Source organism: Tinamus guttatus, unplaced genomic scaffold (assembly GCF_059628265.1).
Source record: "Tinamus guttatus ecotype Peru unplaced genomic scaffold, ASM5962826v1 Tinamus_guttatus_pri_ptg000293l, whole genome shotgun sequence".
Taxonomy (NCBI): domain Eukaryota; kingdom Metazoa; phylum Chordata; class Aves; order Tinamiformes; family Tinamidae; genus Tinamus; species Tinamus guttatus.
The window spans coordinates 1731954-1752383 of record NW_028288827.1 but is presented as its reverse complement, the minus strand read 5'-3'; the positions used below and the strand labels follow the sequence as shown (position 1 = coordinate 1752383).

At 48.8% G+C, this 20430-nt stretch overlaps 1 protein-coding gene across 1 annotated transcript in view; it reads right to left on the bottom strand.

Annotated features, from left to right (window-relative positions):
• Positions 1-19726, bottom strand: part of ZNF532 (zinc finger protein 532) — a 40814-nt gene extending 21088 nt beyond the window's left edge. Inside the window, 3 exon segments of the mRNA XM_088527862.1 lie at positions 3325-5687; positions 18719-18827; positions 19639-19726. Coding sequence (XP_088383988.1) covers positions 3325-5667 — 2343 coding nt within the window. The 5' untranslated portion in view covers positions 5668-5687; positions 18719-18827; positions 19639-19726.
• Between the last annotated feature and the right edge of the window lie 704 nt (positions 19727-20430).

The window sequence follows — 20430 nt, the reverse complement described above, 5'->3', positions numbered from 1 at the left end:
GGCACCACAAGGGAAGTGCGGAGGTTACGGCATGGAAAGGCCGAGCGCCTTCAAGGGCAGCTACGTGTGACTCGGGTTTGGAGCCGCAGCCAGGGGTCCGGCAGCGACGCCAGCACCACCGGAGAGATCCCTGTTTGCCACGGCCCTGCTCCGCACCCTGGCAAGCGCAGCAAGACGCTGACTTGCAATTGACTCCAGCAGAACACCAACAACCTCCAGTGAAATCCTAAAATCCAGCGCTTTGGGAGCGTAACGCAGCATTAACTTCCAACTCCCTCATTCCAACCCACACCAAACTAAAACACAGTGAGTTTATGAATCAACACTTTTCTGCATTTAAACTCAAAGTGCATTTAAACTCTGCACATTCCTGCACTTAAACTCAAACAGGGTGAGAAGAGAAGAAAAGCAGTGGAGGTGGAACACAAAGACGCACCAGAACGATGCGTGTGAAGGAGCTACGGGGCCCCTGCCTAGCGCGAGGGCAACAGCCACTGCCCCAGGTTCTCCGCTTCCGCCCCCAAGACGTGTGCGAGAGGGTCCAGCCCACGAGATGGTCCGCGAGCCACCCCAGCGCTCTTAATTAAACCATTAACACAAGTGACAGCCTAGACATCATCTACGGTTTTTGTGACATCCCCACATCCTGATTTGGGGATTCGTTACCATTATCTTTACATTAGGTAAACACCTCCCAACCGCTCCAGCTCTTTTCCTGTTTATTTTAAAAGAAATATTTCTACCTTTACTGTAAGAGCTTAAAAAGAAGAACAAAGTAGCAGCCCCCTATTGCTCAGACTCGATGAAATCACAAAATCTGGTGGTAGCCATGTCAGGAACAATTCGCTGGGCACTAGGAAGAATGGGAATCTGCAAATAATACCTAGTATATATTGTATTAGTTGCCTGAAAAAAAAGTTTCTTTTTCTTCCCTTCTCCTCGATCATATCCATCAATTTTATCCAACTCTCCTGTGTCCTTCCTCCCCAAATAACGGTAGTTTTTCAACTAAAAGCTTGTGTGAAGCACTAAGACGAGAGAAGTCAAAGTATTTCTCTTTCAAAACGAGACAACTGCCAGGAAAATATATTAACCGTATTTATGAATCGCGTGCCTCTGCAGAGCCTTTCTTCAGCAAGCACCAGCGCCGCGGGCAGCACGGAGGGGCGCGCGGCGCTCGCCCGGCCGCGCCGCCTCTGCGACGGCCACAACGCGGGGCGCAGTGCAAAAGCAGCAGCACGGATGGGAAAATGCGGTCTTGGCGCAGGAAACGAGCAAAGAAAACATCTAAATGATTTTAAATGGATATTGCAATAGGGAGTTTCAGAACATTTAAAACTGTATTTATTAACAGCGTTCTTTCAAAATGGAAACAACATGAGAGTTGCTGCTTTTCCTCCAGCACTTTGCAGCACCCTGTTTTTCCTTTTTTCATCTGGAAATCTATGGCCTAAAAGGAAGCTATTAAGGCTTTGTGGACACCGCAACTCTTGAAAGACAGTAAGAGCTACCGACACCCGGGCAGTCGGCGGCCACGGAGACTCTTCTCCACACACCCATAAGCTTCCCTGCCTCCCAGCTGGGGGTCCGTCCTCATCGTGCTGCCTCCTGGCTGCACCTCCCCCTTGCACCTTCTCGGAAGCTCCCGGCTCCTTCCCTGGCCGCTCCCAGGGTTGGGGTCGGAAGGGGACCTGCGCACAGAGCAAAAGCGCAGCAAGAGGCCAGCGGCACCGGGGGGCCCAAGGGGGTTCTGTAAACCCCCCTGCCTGAGCTGGCAACGCAGGGGGGTCACCACCAGCTCCTCCTCCCGCCCCCCAAAAGCTCCTCCATCATCTCTGTGCTCCCTCTCAGCGCTGCTGGGTCCTGCCCTGCCCTTACCCGTGTCCCCAGCCTGGTCTCACTGCGTTTACTCGCTCTGTCCTGTAACTCTGCTGCGGGCCTGCCTTCTTAGTCACTTGTTTTTACGGTACCAAGCATGACAGGACAACTGGATCTTTTCATAGCACAAATGCAAACTGCAGACCTATTATGGAAAACAAAAACAAAACCCTAACACACACCCGGATAGGAGTTAGCTAAGAAAACTACTACTGAGCATTAAGCAGCCTGGGGATTGGTGCCGAACATACCCAGGCATCAGAAACTGATTAAACCTGCTCAAGAGCCAAGGAAGGAACACGTGGTGCCAACCGCCTTCGGCTTCAACCAGCCTCCCGCTCTTGGCGGGCTCCGCACGGAGTCTCGCGGTGCCCCGTGCTGCCCCGCACGGGCTCTCTGCGCGGGGGTATCTGCGCGGGGGTATCCGCACGGCTGCTGCTGAGCCCAGCCAGGACGGCCCGGAGGGAACTGCCCGCGGGGAGGGCGCCGCCGGGCCGGGCCTCGCGCGAGCGGCTGCGCCGGGCGGCAGCTCCGGCCTGCCCAGGGCAGGGCTGCACCACGCGGCCCCACCACATGCTTTGCAATACACTAGAATCCCTTTAATTGGCACGCCCCAGTGGAAGGCCAAGAATGCCACTGAATCAGTGATCTTAGCTCTTACGGGTTATAAAATACATTGCACACTGATTAATATTCGTTTTTATTGAAAGACGTGTTTCCTTCAGATTAGGCAACATACAAGTGATTTTAAAATTCTTTATTAAAGTAAGTTTAACTCATAGGTGCTCCTAAGTGGAAAAGAAAGCCCAAGCAGCTAAACAAATGGTCACAGAGCCAGGAAGGCATGCTAGCGAGCACCACTTCTCCCCTCTCCTCAAGAGAGACCTGAAGGGAGCAGCACGCGCGCCCGCTGAGCAGGGGCAGTGTGCCATTTGTTCATTGCCTGCAGGCCCTGCCGCTACGAGGGAAATGCCTGCCCCTCTACGCTGCTATATGAAAATAACAGAAACTGAAACCGAATCAAGCATGAATCACTTCAGACTGCCATTCCAATTAAATAGGTGTGCTGTTAATGAGGGTGCCAATTAAGTGGATTCCACTGTATCTTTTCATTCCAAAGCATAGTACGTATCAATAAAAACTCTTAGGAAAAAAACGTTACTGATTTCAATATTATAAACTTCAGCTCTAAGAGCTGATGTTCAATCTTAATTAGAAATATGAATCAGTGCAAGTTTTAGACCTTAGGGCCTAAAAAAATCTAAGAAAACTCTAATATAAAAATTACTGACATTCGCTAGGTAAGTGCTTGCAAGACTTTGTGGTTTTAGTCGATATTTTTAATCACGGAGGTTCAGACAATTAACATCTATACGAAAGTAAAAACATCCAAAGTCCCCTAGGCTTATAGGTGAAACACCGGAATTTAAACATATGATACTCTACTTGTCCACTTGTGTCTGCAGCCTGCTGGAAATGCGTAGCAAGAGACGTCTCGTCTTGGAAAACTTCATTGCACTCCAAACACTTCAGACTGTGCCTGCAAAGCTTGGAAGGATCCTCGTCCAGCGGCATGGCGGGAGCGATGGGTGTGCTTGCCGGGGCCGATATCACTGTCCCCGTTATGCCAGGCTGTATCTTTGTCACAGTATGTGTGCCAGCTCCTGCGGGGCTTTGAAGCACAGAGGATGCAGCACTATTGCTTGAAGGAGACGCTATCATCTGATCTGCTGGGACTGGTTTTAAAATCAAGTGGGAACACTGCATTACAACTCCTTTTTCCTTGTGACCACGAGCATGGGAAAGAAGGCTGCACTTATTGTAGAAAACCAAATTCTTTGTACAGTGATTGCAGGTCACTTCAATGCGCACGCTCCTGCGGTCATAGTGCTGGGTGAGGCTCTTCTCGAGAGCGAACGAGTCGCCGCACTCCAAGCACTTGTAGCCCCGCGTGGGCAGCGTGATGCCGGCGTTGGCAGGGGGACTGAGGTTCGGGATGTAAACCGGGACCGGATTGACGCTGCTCAGCACCTTATTGAACGCCTCCACCACCGAGCTCTGCAGAGACGACACCACCTGGACACGAGACACTTTTTTAGAAGGCTGAGTGGCTGCTGCAGAAATTATTGCCTGCTTTATTTGTTGTTGAGGTTTTGTTAGCACTTGGCGGAGTTCAGAGGTTGTTTGAGCACCTTGAGGCAGAAGATTAAGGTTGGCAAGATGGACTGTCTTTGGCACGAGTTTCGCACTGGCAAGGCTCGATGCTGGCACCACAACAGTCTGCTGCTGTATGGCATTGGCAGCCTTTATAATGGCGCTACTGGCACTCTGCACCGACGCTGCAGATATCACCGTGGCCTTCACTGTAGTGTTGTTGGCGAGCTTCAAATTAATAACTTGGGATCCGGCTGTTTTAACTGCTGAAACTGGAAGAAAAGCGGTAGCCACAGGTTTGATAGTGACCTGCTTGGGTGCAAGTTCTGCAGTGCCAACGGCGTTGGTGACAACTGCAGACTGCAGAGGAGCCCTGGGAGGGGAGGCCAGGACAGCAGCAGAAGCTGGCGAGGACAGCAAAGATGTCATGGAGGTCACCATAGAAGCTGTCTGCTCGAGCTTCTTACCAGAGTCCAAGTCCACTTCAGGCAACACTCTGGTGACAGTTCTCTTGATCTCCCCAGAAGAAGTCTTGATGGTTTTTATACGAACTTTAGGAATTGCTGGTGTTGACCCCGCAGGAGAGGAAGGAGACCCTTTGCTACTGTTCTCACTCGATACACTCCTGGGACTATCAGGCTGTTTGATAGATGGTTTTTTAGCACCATCAATGAGACTCTGAGATTCGGGTGATTTTTCAACATCACGGGGACTTTCATTCATGTCTTTTGGCAATGGAGAAGATTCTCCAGAATTGGACTGTAAATCCTTACAGGTATCTGTAGCTGCTTTTTTAGCACTCAGTGCTGCAATTGCAGCAATGCATGAAGAAAGCTTTGCTGATGACTTTGCTTTGGATTGTGAAATGCTGGCAAGATTTGTTTCACTTTTTTCAGCACTCAGCTTTCCATCAAGCACCCTGTTTTCAAGTAGCTTCTCAGAACTGTCTTTCAGCATTTTTTCCTCTACTTTTCGAGGTTTAAAAGGCTCATAGACACTTAAATTCATAGAGTTTGTCTCTGACTCTCGTTTACCAACTTTACTTTTATCTATATTACTTGAGACTGGGATTCCAGACTTAATCAAGCTCTCTCCACCAAGTGTCTTTAGTTTCTCATACTCCTGCTGAGATACAGCTCCCGTCAAGACATTTGCTCTGAAATTTCCACGTAGCTCTTCTTTATCTGGAGGATCATCCACCTCGATTTTTTCATCATCATCAAATTCTTCAGCACTTGAGATAGGGCTGAACTGGTTGAAAGCTGAGTCTTTCAGGGTAGCCTCAGAAGCTGAACCATCATCTTTAAGACACTTCCCTTCATCTTTACTGTAGTTATCAAGAGCTGATGATGTTAGAAAACCATTATGCAAGCCATTGCCGGTGGAATGGTGACCGTCCTTGTCCACTCCTTCAGAAGAATCAATGGTACGGACATTCTTCACTATGACACTGACACCAACATCAGATGATGATGGCGCATGAGAATCTTCATCTGCATGGGCATTTTGTTTTATGTGGCTTTCGTGATCATCGTGTCCAGACTCAATAGCTGCTTTTGGATCTACCATGTCTGGTATGTCAAAGGCCGCAAGAAGGTCATCAAAGTCTGGGGTCTTCATATCCCCCATGGTCATGTATTTGATTGTAAGCAAATCTGTAAAACAAGCAGAAACCATTATCTCAGTATTTAAATCTTTAAAACCACATTTTTATATAACAGAAACTTATGCAAAAAGCTCCTAGTGCACTCCTCAACTCTGAAGCAATATTTTCAGAAACGTATGTTACGGAGCAGCAGTTCACGTGCCAGTGAACCACAGCAAGAGCCACCAGCTTTTCGGGGCTGCACCTGCACCCTTCCTGACAGATGCTTCACGGGCTTGTGAAGACCCCCCATAATAAACTCTCCCATCTCCACTGTGAGTTATCCAGTCCTCCACAAGTTTCACCACTGCATGTTTCCCATTGCATAATTTGCCTCTTTCCTGATGCTGTTTGAATGAACTACGTTTCGTTCTTGACTGTCCTCTTTAAGCCAAGACCACTGTCTCTTTTCAGTCTTTTCTCTTTTAGGCTAATCAGCACCAAGCCCTCAGGTTTTTCTTCACAAGTAATATTTTCCAGATCTTATCCTTTTCATCTTCCACTGGTCTCTATCCCTTCTGCCCACCAATTCCAAACCCAAAGAGATAATGCAAACTCAAACCTTACCAATGCCGTGTGAATACTTTTAGACTATAAATCCCACTATGATATTTGCCTTTTCTGCAGACCCTTCAGTCACATGCAAAGATATGCTGGTGACTCCAAGGGAATCACTTGCAGAGATCAAAGAAAAAGCCCATTAGTGACAGCCCAGACAATTTTCAGTTCTCTTCACTGACATGCACACGCGTGGTTTGTGCTCTTGTGACAGAGCTGACTTTAACGCACCTGACTGTTCAGAATTCCTAAGGCCTAAGTCAGTGTCCAATGCGAAAAGGTATTTAACCAGTTAAATGTTATTGTTAGAAAATGCCCATTTAGGGAACATGCTGCCTGCCTCCCTGCGCTTGTACCAGGACCGAAGGACTGAGACGCACTGGTGCCACACAGCTCGGGGCTCCGTCCCCAGCAGCACCGTGACTGCGCGGTGCTGCCCAGGAGGCCAGGGCAGCCCGGGCGAGCGGGAGCCTCCGCGGCGCGGCCGTGGGCAGAGCCCTCCTGCAGCCGACGGGCGCGTGGGCAGAGCCCTCCTGCAGCCGACGGGAGGTGGGCAGAGCCCTCCTGCAGCCGACGGGCCCGTGGGCAGAGCCTTCCTGCAGCCGACGGGAGGTGGGCAGAGCCCTCCTGCAGCCGACGGGCGCGTGGGCAGAGCCCTCCTGCAGCCGACGGGCGCGTGGGCAGAGCCTTCCTGCAGCCGACGGGCCCGTGGGCAGAGCCCTCCTGCAGCCGACGGGCCCGTGGGCAGAGCCTTCCTGCAGCCGACGGGCCCGTGGGCAGAGCCCTCCTGCAGCCGACGGGCCCGTGGGCAGAGCCCTCCTGCAGCCGACGGGCGCGTGGGCAGAGCCCTCCTGCAGCCGACGGGCGCGTGGGCAGAGCCCTCCTGCAGCCGACGGGCCCGTGGGCAGAGCCTTCCTGCAGCCGACGGGCCCGTGGGCAGAGCCCTCCTGCAGCCGACGGGCCCGTGGGCAGAGCCCTCCTGCAGCCGACGGGCGCGCGCCGCGAGCCCCGCAGCGCTCCTGCCTGCCCGCAGCACCGCAGAAAAACTGCTTGAGGCTGTTCAACCCAGATGTGGCAACGCCAGGAAAAAATAGCCCAAATGCACACAGGTATATTTAAATATGTATTTTCATGCACATTATCATCAACCTGGACAGTATTAGCTGCTTCACAGAGAGGTGCGGGATATTACGATGGCACAGTCCCTTCACTTGAGAAAAATCTGACAAATTTGTGTACGCACCTACCCAGGAATTATGGATGGATTACACACTGACATTTCATACCATGGCTTCTGTGGCACAGCTTTCAATTTGTTTACAAATCCACTTGATGGTTGTGTTGCTTTGTTTAACATATTAACTCATTCTCACTACAATATGCCTGCTAACATTCAAAAATACTTAGGACATCCTAAGTCCTTCTGCAGAGCTGAACTCACACTGTTAGTCTTGGAAAATAGGAATATACCACTGCAATTAATGAGTTTCCTCTGTTTAATTAACTCATAATTTCTTTACTCAGCAGACAACATATAGTAAATGCTCATTACCAAGACTTCATTACTTTTGTAAAGCATATGGTGTGCTATACAATATAAATCAATTAAATCTGTACTTATCAGACATAAGATTGTTTTGAAATGCTGATAATTCTGGTTTTATTTTGTACTTGGTTAATTATAAACTTTAAAGTTTCATTCAAGCTTCCTGCACTCAGGCATTTAAAACTGGCAATCAGAATAAAACAAACGCCAAGACTGAAGGAAAGGCCTGGACGCGCAGCCAGGGCAGCTCAACCACACGCGGTGCTCGGCACGTGCCAGGGCGGCTGCCACGACGAGCAGGACGAGCAGCACCGACCCAGCGCCGCAGAGCCGGGCTCCGTCCTGTCCTCACAAACACGGGCTGTCCTGGACCCATCACTGGGACAGGCAGTCAACACGTCCGCGCTTTGCACGTGCTGAGATCATTCATCGCTTCTGGACTCACATCAGCAGGACGGCAGAAATGCTACAGGAAGGTCAAAGAACACACAGCACCAAGAACCCAGACCTCACAAGAGACGCAGAAATGGCCACGATCAAGAGATCTGCAGAGCTGAAGATTTTCTCATTTGTCCCTTGACGGTGCCAGTCAATTCACATAATCTAAAATTGATACGGGCTGATTTTTTTTTGCACAGGGTTATATGACTATATCCTTGCATAAAAGTCACTTTGATAATGATATAAAGGCCCATTTTTTGATTACACTTTTAACTTTTTAGCTTTGCAGTCACCTGTCACAGTATTTAAAAATCTCCAGCTATCAAAAATGGAGGACACTATTTATAAGCTCACAACACTGTGAAAAGGAATTATCAAATATTGCTGGCATGTCCCAAGATCTTCAGGTAAACTTTAAACCTTTAAAAGTGCGGGTTATTAATTCCTCATGTAGGTTTCTGGTGGGATATGGAGAATAACCGAGCAGGGCACAGAACCTCCCGAGCGGCGCTTCCCTTCTGCACAAGCTCCGCTCGCCACGGGCACAGCTCACCGCTCTTTCCCAGCCGAGTTTACAGGACGCAGCAGTGGAAGGGGCTAAGTTACCATGGTTTATGTTTTGAGGGCTCCAGCTGGCAAGAATGACTGTTGTCCACTTCCAGCCCACCCAGCGAGTGGCACCTAATGCTGTGGCCCACAAAGGGTTGATGGGTCATTTCATTTACCGCCTCCTGAAAGAGCCAGGAGGGGACATTCAAGGAACTATTTGTGTGATCCAACAGCTTTTTTAGCACAAATATCCATTTCCCTTCGCCACACAGGGCTATGTGGGTTAAAAAGGAATCTGATGAAGCAGTGACTTCAGGATGTCCTCGCATCCTGTTTCAAGTCTCCCTCTGATATTTATTATCCCTAACCAGGGAAACAGATTTATTTAGATAGAACCCAGAAATTTGGTAAGAGTGAGCCGATGTATATTCAATAAAAACAGCAAAGCTATGAATCTTCCCAGTGCAAATATCAGGCTAATTTTACACTGTTCTAACAGCAGCAATAGCTAGAAGTGTCCAATTTGCTATATCAAAACTACTGGGTTTTCCTTTCACTTAAAACTACCCTTTTTACCACCAAGAAAAAAAGTAGCAGACTGAGTTCCAACATGAGAATAAATCAAAATCACATGGAAACAATCTAGACAAGTATGCAGCAACTCCTTTAATACCAATGTTTTATGTAAAGCACATTATAGCAGTGCACAGAGATACAGTCTGGCTATAGGTTTAGTATGGGTTTTTTCTTCAAACAGTCAATGGTTTAGAAAATATTTTCATTAGAAAAGCCTCACTTAACTTTATGCATCTATCATATAGCTATTTGCAGCCACACTTACCACAAGCGCTCGCTATAGGGTGTGAAAGGAACGGGAATCACGTGGCCTGTTTCAGAAATCTGCTTCAAGATATGGTAATTTCGCATCACAACGGCCTGTTTCTCCTTCTTCCTTACAAAATCCAGTCTTGTAAAAAGCACGATGCAGCTCAGATGAAGATGGTTATCTATAGCCTTGGCAGTGTAAGGTGGAATTTTGTATCACTTAGAAATGCTGAAAGCCCACTTGATATAAAGAAAGAAAAAAAGGACAAGTGTTCTGTCAAAAAAAAAGGTCTCTGAAGCCACCATGATGATAAGCTCTGTTTCATCTGGTTTCCTAAAGCCCAGATGACGAAATCCACCTTTTTCATATGTTTGACTGAAATGCTGCTTTTGAACTTGCTATTGGTAAAGACGGAAGTACATTCCCACGAATGTGATTAATCACTGAGTGACTGTGAATGGAGCCTCCTGAATGGTGCTCTTTCAGGCCCAGAGAGCAGGCTATTGCTTAGCAGATAAATAATTTCCGAAGTTCACCTGGCATTCTGCTCCCTTGAGAAAGAGACACGACTGCGTGAATCTGAGCTCCTATAATCCCATCTTCGATACAGTAATACAGTTATAGACCGAGTTCAAAAAACTTTTACAAAGCAGCAGAATAGAGAGGAGAAGGACATGGGGAAAGACATAAAGGAAGACGACCACTGGCATAAATTTTTATCTATTGACATTTTTTCATGTAGGCATCATTTCTTTCCCAAAGCTCCAGCAGAACATACAGGTTTGATACAGAAGTATTGAATGAGATTATTTGGCTCAAGTTTTGCAGAACATCAGACCAGCTAAACATAAAGGTCCCTTCTGCCTCTAAGTGCTATTAAGTTATTTCCTCTAAGAGAAAAATAGATCAGCATTACTGAGATGCAAAGATCTTTATACAATCTGTGGATGAAAAACTGTAATAATCACTTGCCTTACACCAGAAGGGCACGAGCAGACAGTGAAGAGAAGGAAACTGCAGCTCTCTACAGAACGTCTCCTGGCACCTGTCGGCAGAGCCGCTGCCCCAGCAGGTGAGCGAGCCCAGCTCGCTCAGAACCGCTGCGGGCCCGGTCCCGCAGCGCCGAGCTCCCGCGGGGCAGCGCAGAGCGCGCCGCCCCGCACCGCGGCCCGCGGCACCGCCGGCTGCGCGGGCCCCGCAACGACACTGCGGCAGGAGCCCGCGCACCGACACACTCCTCAGCGGTAGTATTTCAAAGGTAACAAAACCTATTCTGCTGTTTGAAAAAGGGGAAGAAAGGGCTGCAAGTAAAATATTAAGCTACAGTGAGCACCAGAGATCAAAACATTCCTGGCTTTGGAGATGGAGTCTAGCAGGACTGCAAAGGATGCGGGATTGTCCAGAACTGAGAGCCTGACGGTGACCCCTCATCTCCACGTGGATGCGCCGCACCTCATCCTACACAGAACAAGAAACAGGGAAACACACGGAATGCACCCCATGGAAAATAACCACACAGGAGCGTCTGAAACGTCCGTCTGCCCCAGCTACGCTCTCCTTACCACCCAGATGACCTGCAGCTCTGGTAACACAACCCATGCTCCACAGCAACTCAGCGCTCAAGCCACTTGCTACCTAACTAGTGAAAAAATCAGTAGATATTTCAGTAAAAGCTCACTTTGAATTACAACTTCAATACTATACTTTAAAATTACTAAGCAGGTTCTGTCTGCTGAGCTACGAGGTTACTAGTTAACATCCATGCGAACTTATGTGTTTACAACCAGTAGGTAGAATCACATAAGTAATATGAAAGCTGGACAGGAAACTATTTTAAAGAATTAACGGAAAAGATTCTGGAGACCAATGCATATGAAATCTGTACCAAACTGCACCAACAACCTGTTAATTGACCAAGTTTTTCAACATCCAATATGCTAACTGCATGCGGGCTTTCAGTCTGCTGACAAGAGTCTTCCTACAGTTATTAAACACACTGCAGAAGAACTACAAAATATTCCCAGCCTAGTGCTTCCTCCAATCACCTATATTGGTGCTTAACATTTAGCAACAGCAATGAATTAAGTGAAAGCCACTTCTACGGTACTTTAACTAAATGTTTAGGACCCAAACTCTGCATACCAAAGAAGATACCTATGTCCCTTACAGAGTATCTCAACTCTACTTTGGCATTTGCTAATTTCTAAGTAGAAAAATTGCTTAAAACACTCAGAAACCCTCAGTTTTGAGGTGAGCTCATGCCTTCCCCCACAGAGCACAGTGCAGAAAGCTGCCACTGTCCTCAGGCAGTGCAACCACCTCGTGCCCCAGCGCAGCAGAACGCAGACACTTCCGCAGGAGTATTAATCCCGTTCCTCAAAGTTATAGAATATTCCAAGTTAAACAGAAAGTGGCCGGTGTCGCCGATGAGGAAGCCCGGCCGCAGCCCGGACACTGTACCCAAGGCCCTTCCTCAGCTGCGCGGCAGGGCTCCGCGCGCGGCCGCGTTCCCGGCGCCTCTGCCTGCTGCGGCGCCTCGCTCCTTCCACCAGACACCCCGGGGCCCCCTCGAGCTCCCCCTTTCACCCAAGGCTAAAGCGCCAGGCCCGGCACAACACGAGGCCTGGGAATAGGCCAGGAAGGAACGGAGGCAGCGTCCTGGTTCACCAGGAAATTGGCCATTTCCAGAAACTGCGACACAGGAACTGCTCCTCGGAAGCGGAAAGCAAAGCTCCCTCTTCCAAAGAGACACAAAAAGCTGAGAAAAACCCAGCATCAGACGACTGCCATTAAAATTACCCATTCTGTTTGTAACAGCTTTTAAGTGCACTTAACAAAGGAAGATTATAGTCAGATTTATTCTGAAATAGATTGCAACATGTGTAACCAAGGACACACTCCTCACAATAAACAAACAAACAAATTTTATGAAACAAACAGCAAAAATTCCACCTCCTCAAATATCTTTCTAAAAAAGGATTTTCTTTTTATTTTTAGTTAAGAAACTAAAGGCTGCTGCTATTTCTACCTAAAAGAAACCAAACCTGCCTCAGAATGGGGAACTGCTAACCTGAAGCATTATTATAAATCACGTTGTCTAGATTAGGGCATAAATTACCAAAAATAAAACCCCTCTAATGTGAGGGGTGCTGAAATGGAAAGCCAGCTCTTACACGCAGTGAACCCACGTGTCCAAAGCACCACTCCATCTTCATGGCACAGCCGCACTCGGTAAGAACCCCCGAACTCCGTGGACAGCCCCGCTTCCCGTCCACCTGCCTGGCTGCCTGCTGATGCCTACTGGAAAAACCTCCTGGAAACTGCTACCGCTCTGACTGAAGATTTACAGCTTCCAGCCTGCTTGAAACGCTTAAGAAAAAAAAAATAAAAATCATTTTCTCTAAGAATTCAGATGTTATTTTGCTTACAAATTACTCAATGACACTAGGAAAAAAAATAAAAAGGCTCCTGGATATGACCAAGAGAAACAAGACAGCTGGAGCACTGAGCAAAGTGCAGAACAAGTGAAGAACTTCTAGGTTCTTCTTTTTGATGACGGATGCCAAGACTTGTGCAAGCCTACCAGGGGCCTCACAAACTCAACACAGGAACACAGGGGATTCTGAAACATCCATGGATACAACTTATGATCACTCTTCACCTCTTTGGGGATAAAGTTTATCCATGCAGCCATATTAGTACCTTACTGAAATGTAAGATCTGAATTAAATTCTGGGAGAGAAATTAGGATTGCTCTGTTTTTGTTTTCTTCCACATTTCCCTTCCTTTGGCAATGTGCACCCTGACAGAAGTGCTTCCTCTGAACGGCCCGGACAGCAGCACCCAGCTCTCGGCCCGGGGAAGATACTGCTTTATTGTTCTGCTGCCTTAGCCTCCAGTTGCCCGTTTTACTCCATTCCCTCTGCTAATGCATTCCAGGGAACTAGTCATTTGGATAATTGTGTCAAAACAGGAACCAATCCCAGAGAACTGTCTACTGACACTGGAAGAAGAAAGCAGGACAAGACTTCTCCACTATGCCCACAAAACCCAGTCCATCTCTTAAATCTACGGGGCTTATGAGGCAGGAAGCCCAAGGCTGTATCCAGAGGTGTGAACAGGCCGACCTTTAGAAAGGTGGGGGACAGTCTGCAAAACAGGGGCCTATCTGGGAGCTTCCACCGTGTCGTCAGAGATTTCAGAGACCGTTTTGGAACATAATCTTCTTCCAGGCATTGTTTCCTTGGATGGAAGGAAGGCTCAATATCACAGATTCCCAGAATCCCAGAGTGGTTGAGGTTGGAGGGCACCTCTAGAGACCATCTAGTCCCACCCCCTGCTCCAGCAGGACACGCAGAGCACGTAAACATGCTCTGAGGTTGAGTAGCACAGGAGAAGCACCAGGGCTCGGGAGCAGGGAGCTGCTTCTGAACAACTAGCGGAGACGCTTTACAGAGGTGGGTGCTGTCCCTCCTGCTCAGGCCCCGCGTCGCTACCGTTTCCAGGTGGAAGGCCTCTGGCCATCGGAGAGAAAACACACACAAACCTCCCTCTTCATAGACTCCATCAAAGGGGAAGAAAGAAAAACCACAGAGGAAAACCTTTTCCCTTATCTTTTCAGGTACGATTCATCCTGTGGTTTGGGCTTGAGGCCTGCTGTGCTCCCCATGCTCCCGGGCCACCTGCACCCCCATGCTGGGAGCAGGAGGCCCCTCCTGCGGCAGGGACCCGCGCGGGCTCCTCTCGCGGCCCTCGTGACGGGCTCCGTCCGCCGGGGACACAACCAGCTCCAGGTTCTCCACATCTCGCAGCGGGGATGGATAATCCCCCCGCCTTGTCAGGATTGGGACAACGGACACTCTCTACGCCTAGAGGTTTCCAACAACCTTTTCTGGATCCCAAGCACAGCCTGCATGCTCGGTTTTGCTCCTTTATTCCATCAAGTGCCTTTAAAGAGCCGGCCAGCCACCCAGCCTATCCTTCTTCCACTCTCACTGCTGCACATCCCAGTCCTTCTTCCCCCATCAAGCCTAGGGACACTGCGAAGTCACTTTAACTGTCTTTACTGATCCCCTCTTTTCTGCTGCATCAAGTTCAACTTCCTAACCCTTGCCCACAAATTCCTCCTGCCTATGCCCACTATGTACATTTCTACGTGCTCTATTTCAAATTACTCAAAGCAAGCTTCTTTCAGTAGTAAGTCTGCTTATTATCTAAAGAAACAGGAAAAAAATCAACACGTTAACTTGCACCTACCAATGGAAGTCACATTGCTGTAACTACAGACTTTTAACTTCCCTAAAACACCTTCAGTAAAAGAAACCCTTCCAAGGTTTCTTACCTCATATTGCATTATATACTGTTGTAACTCTGTTTCTTAGGACAGAGATCATTTCTTTCAATATGTATATTTCCTAAAGGAGATTAGTATCCTTTTGGTACTGTAAAAACAACAGCATTGGGACAACATTTTTCAATTTCCGGCATGGCTACACATAATGATACTACAGTCAGGCTGGAATCAACTTCCAGGTAGACATCCTATTCCAGAATAAAATTCTGATAGTCCAGTGTAATATTCTGCTTCTGAACACAGGTGATTACACCTGAAAAACATCACATTCATTCTGGAACAAAATGCCCATACATGGAGTAACACTGGCATAATATTTTTTATTTTTTAATTTCTGTACTGTTATGCCAATAAATTTCACCATGTGAAGAAGACTTAAGCATCCCAATCAGGATGATGCTAATACATCCTAACATTAGGCAAATATTAGCTTAAAACACAGCTTATAAGGAGTTGATTAGCTATTCAACATATATGAGTACTGATGCCTGATTAACACTTCTCATTATTTACATTAAAAGCTGAGTACCTCAGAAATGCCAAAGGTAGCTCAAGCAGCCAGGCTGCCCAGGAAACGCGAGCACACCGGAGGCCGTGGCTCAGCGCGGGCCGCGGCGCGCGGGCCAGCAGGACGGGCAAGGGGCCACCGGCCGCACAGGCAGCCAACACCGCCCCTCGCGCGTATCAAGGATGCCGCGATCCGCTACTGCCGAAGGGGACACAAACAGGCCCGCTTCCAGGAACCCAGCCTTCACAACAGGCACTACTTTGGTTTCTCTAGATAAAGGGATCATTTACCATCCATAGTATCCATAAAGTCATGCCAACCCGTGGATTTTTATCCATCTTGAGACATGTACACATTTGAGAGACTCAAAATTTCCATAAGGAGCAGAAACCTGAACTTGGACCCCTGGTTTTCAAAGAGAATGTTCCATCCATTTCCTTCCCTCCTCACAGTCTCCCAGAAAAAAAAAAAGAAAAGAAAAGAAAAAATATACTTAGGAAGGAAAGTATTGAACAATCTTTCAAATATGTTGAGTTGTATGTATGCAGGCGGGTGCTAGATAAAACATTTCAGGAAAAGAGCGCAGAGGGCAAAGAGGAAGAAGGGGCATCTCCCGGGCCTGCCCCTCTCCTCCCGACCTACCTGCGGGCAGCGCACGGCCGCTCCGGGCTGGCTGCGGCGGCTGCGGGCGCACGGCACCCCGGGCTGCGCCGGGAAACTGCCCGCATGGCCGCGAGAGCCGCGTGAAGAGCCCGGCCCAGCCATTTCCTGAATTTCTCTTAAAATGAAGAAGAATTCATGAAGCAGACAAACCAAGCATGCACTCTTTTTGCATGCTACTACAGAATGGATTATAAAAACCATTTCCTTAGTTGTGTATTTTTGTATGTAAAATAGCCTGGGACGGTAACATGAGAATGACTTGGATGAGCAGCAATGGTGACCAGAATGCTGAGATTCCCAATTTAATGCAAATTCAAATCACACCCTAAATCACTCTTTCTTCACGCCTATCTCCTCTACTCAGGTTAATATATTCTTTTTCAAAAGTGAATGGCAATTCTTGAGAACAGCATGAAGCAGCTGCAGACAGTCTCAGTGCGAGCACTGCAGGGCAGGCAGGGCCGGGCTGTGCAGCTCGAGCAGCAAACAGGCCCTAAACACCAGGATTAACGTTTACTCCCAGGAATCAGCACACATATTTATATTATATCATGCAGTCATACCTTTAAGAAAAACAAATCTACTTAATTCACTAAAAAACAACTTGGAACTTGATAAATCATAACCCTTACTTTCAAGACGAAATACCGGAGACCAGACTCAGTGCAAGATGAGATCATGATTGCTGATACGGAGGACCAGCCCTCCAACATTTAGCAGCATTTTCCATTGGAAAGCTGGCCTATGTACAGAATCACAATCTGGTAAAGAGAGCTTATGAATATTATTAATCCGAACAAAATGAAACTCACCAAGTATACTGCAGACTCCAGCATCTATTCAGCTTTCTCATCCTACAACCTAAAAAATCGCTGCAAATGCAAAAGCTCCTGTGCCAAAAATAAAAATTTTCTAGTACGGATCTTGTTCCAAAATCCAAATCAAACAGATACACTGAATTTTGTGACAATTCGAGTACTTACAATTTCAAAGCAGCTTACTATTCTGATAAAGGAAAGGAAAAAAAAAAGGCTAAAAGGTGCTCTCATGTAACATATGAATTTTAGCTGACACTTGGAAAAGAGCAAGCATCAGCAGCAGCAATATATACTATTCCTATCATGCACCATGAATCCATGTTTGCAAGCTTAATTCTGCTACAGATGCCTATAGTCAAATATAGAACCTCTGCATTGAAATTATGAAAAATATGAACAGAAATAAGCATTGTGATCTGCTAGCCATTTTACTCCACCACTCATGCTATTGACTGCCCTATAAAATCTGAGAAACAATACATTCTACCCACATTAAAAACCACACAAATACATTTTCAGGCTAGACATTAGCATGCTACTTCCACTCGGCTACAATTCATTCCTGAATGCCTTATGTAATCTGCTGCAGCCAGAAATAAAAAGGTGCCCTTTTATTTGTCAGTCTTTGATGCAGACACCCTACCTATCATCAGCTCACATCCAACTTACCAAATATCCACACTCTCTCAAGGCTTTTAATGCTGTCTATCTTATTTTCCTGAACACAGAGGAAGAGACCCTCATTGCACACTAGTCTAAAACATTTTCAATGCTTTTCCTCCATATTTATCTTGATTGTAGATTACCACACCAGCTAGCAGCCAGGGCTGGTTAGATTTTGTTTAAATCGTACTGGATGAGATTCTAGAGTTGCTGATTTCCTGTTATAGGAAGTAGCAGTTCTAGCAGGAGAATCCCCAAGGCAAATGTTTAGTGTTCCAGTGTGCAAGCTCTAGCAGCCTTTGTTCTTCCCTTTGCTATATTCATTATTGCTTCCTTCTCTCTCTCCCCCTCTCCCTCTCTCTGAATCCTCCAGCTTTCAGGATAAGATGCAAATGCCAGCCCAAATCTAAGTACACATTTATTTTTTAGATGAAGAAAAAAAAATCCTATCCATTATCCATTGCTGTGAAGCTCTGCGTTAGAAGGAGCCATCCCTCAGGAGCTGCTGCACTGCCCATCCAGTTTCCTAATCTTATTTCATTATTGCACAATATTATAATTCATGCCACTAGTAATCCACTGAAGCTCCATCAAACCTCCAAATCACATCTTTTCACTCGGCTGCAAAATCCTGCCAGGGTTCAAGCAGTTTAGGGGACCCCATCCGCACTATTTATTTGAGATGTTTTCCAAGGTAGGCAGTATTAAGTAGGTGTTTAACAGTAAGGACCTCAGGGCCGGCAGCCCTGCTCGGAGCGCCGGCAGCACGCGAAGGTGCAGGGCTGCAGCGCGGAGCCGCCGCGGCCATGTGGTCCACGATTTACGACTGTCACTCAGAGGCCTGCTCTTTATGCCTGCATTGTGAAAAAAACGGGTGTCTGGACATGTGATACTGAAACAAAGGTACTGTATTTAGCCAAGGTATCGGTAGGTCTTTACAAATAATAGCTTTAATCCTATTAAACCTGGAAGAGGTTAATGGTATTTCTTTGCTAACATTTAAACCATTGTCTCCTCACCAGCGTGCCAAGTGTGCACTCAGGAGCCACATTTACTTTTCATATCCATGTACTCGCATGCTATTGTTATATTCATACCCCAAACATCGCGTCTCACCTTGTGAACCTTGACCTTTGAAAGATATTTTAGCCAACGCTCAGTTACTGTCACAGACGCATTACCTCTGCAAATATGAAAGGGTTAAAGGCAGCCACAATCAATAGGCCTACAAGGAAAAAAAAGGGAAAAAGAGAAGAGTATGCCTTACAGCATCTTTGAAATGCTTTTATGCACATTTCTACAACAATACTGTTTCCTTTTGGCCTTCCAGAAACACACAGCACCCCCCCCCACGTCTCCTAAAGAAGAAAACCACAAGACAGCACCCAGTAAATAAAACAGCATGCAAAGCAGCATCCCTCAGTCACAAGCATAGCTACAATTACAAATCATTCAATCCATTTTATTTAGTCTAGCTCAAAATAGACTGCACAACCAGTGTCCCACCCTTGCAAAGCAAAAATATTTTAATAAGGGTCATAAATCTCAGCGCTCACCCCTTCCCTATGCATAAAAAAAAAAAGGCAAGAAAAGCCAAAGTAACCTCAGCTCCTGCAAACATGTACATTCCCATACAGCACGTTGATGCCTCCGTTACCACGTACCCGTGCAGTGTGTCTACAGTGTGCGTTCACATGGGGCTGGGGCTGGCGTCTGCCTGCGAGCTGCTCCGCTCCGGGCTGCCATGGAGGGAGCCGCTCCGCGCCGCGGCTCGGTGACTGCATTGTGTGGGGGAGCGGATCTGCCTCAAACCGGTTCCAGCCGGCGCTGGTCACCCTACATAAAAGCTATGGCAACCCTCGCGCGCTGCCAACGGGTCCCCGTGGCGGCCGCGGCCGCGTCCCGCGCCGCTGCAGGCCTGGGCGCGCGGTACCGTCCGTCCCCGTCGCGTCCCGTGCCGTGCCGTGCCGTCCCGGCCGCGGCCCCGCGGCCCACCCCGCTCGCACGCACGCACGGCCTCCTCCTCCCCCACTTACCTCCCACAACCTGGCGGGGAGCTGGGAGCGCCTGCCTGCCTGCCTGCCTGGAGCTAACAAAGAGACCGCAATAAAAATCCTCCCCGGGTCCGGCCGCCGCCGCGCGGGGCCGCGGGAGCCGGCTGCCACGCAAGGACGCCTCGCGCTCCGCGGCCCCGCAGGACGCCGTGGTGGCGGCGCCACGTCACGCCGGCCCCCTCGTGCCCGCGGCCATGGGGCGCTGCTGCGGGACGGGGCCGCTGGGCCCCACGTGCGGCGCGACGCGGGCTGCAGTGCAGGCCCACGCGCCCGCCGCCCTCCCCTCGAGGACGCCGCCCGTGCAGCAGTGCAGCCCCTGCACCGCTGCCTGCACCGGGCTGCGCGTTCCTCCTCGTGCCCGCAGCCCTCCCGCAGCAACAGGGGAGCAGGGCCCAGCGCGCCGCCATGCCCATCCCTCCCCACAAAATGGCTGCTGGCCCAAGCGCCAGCCCGGCTGACCACGAGCCCTTCCCTGAGCAGCTTTGGCCCCTCGGGCCTGCAGCCGCGTGTGCCAGGCCCTCGCCCAGCAGGGCCGCCCGCCTGGGGCTGCCCACCACAGGAACACGTCTGCTTGGCCTGCCCTGCGCGGGCGGCCTGCCCTGCGCTGCCACGCGCAGCGGGCCACGTACCATGGCGCACTGGGGTGTGCGGGCACGGCCCGGCGGGCACGAGGCGCAGGGCATCGCAGCACGTGGGCACTAGGGTGGGCAGGGGTCAGGCCACGCGCTGGGCCACGCGGGCACGGTGTGCGCAAGGCGTGGGGCGGGCAGGCAT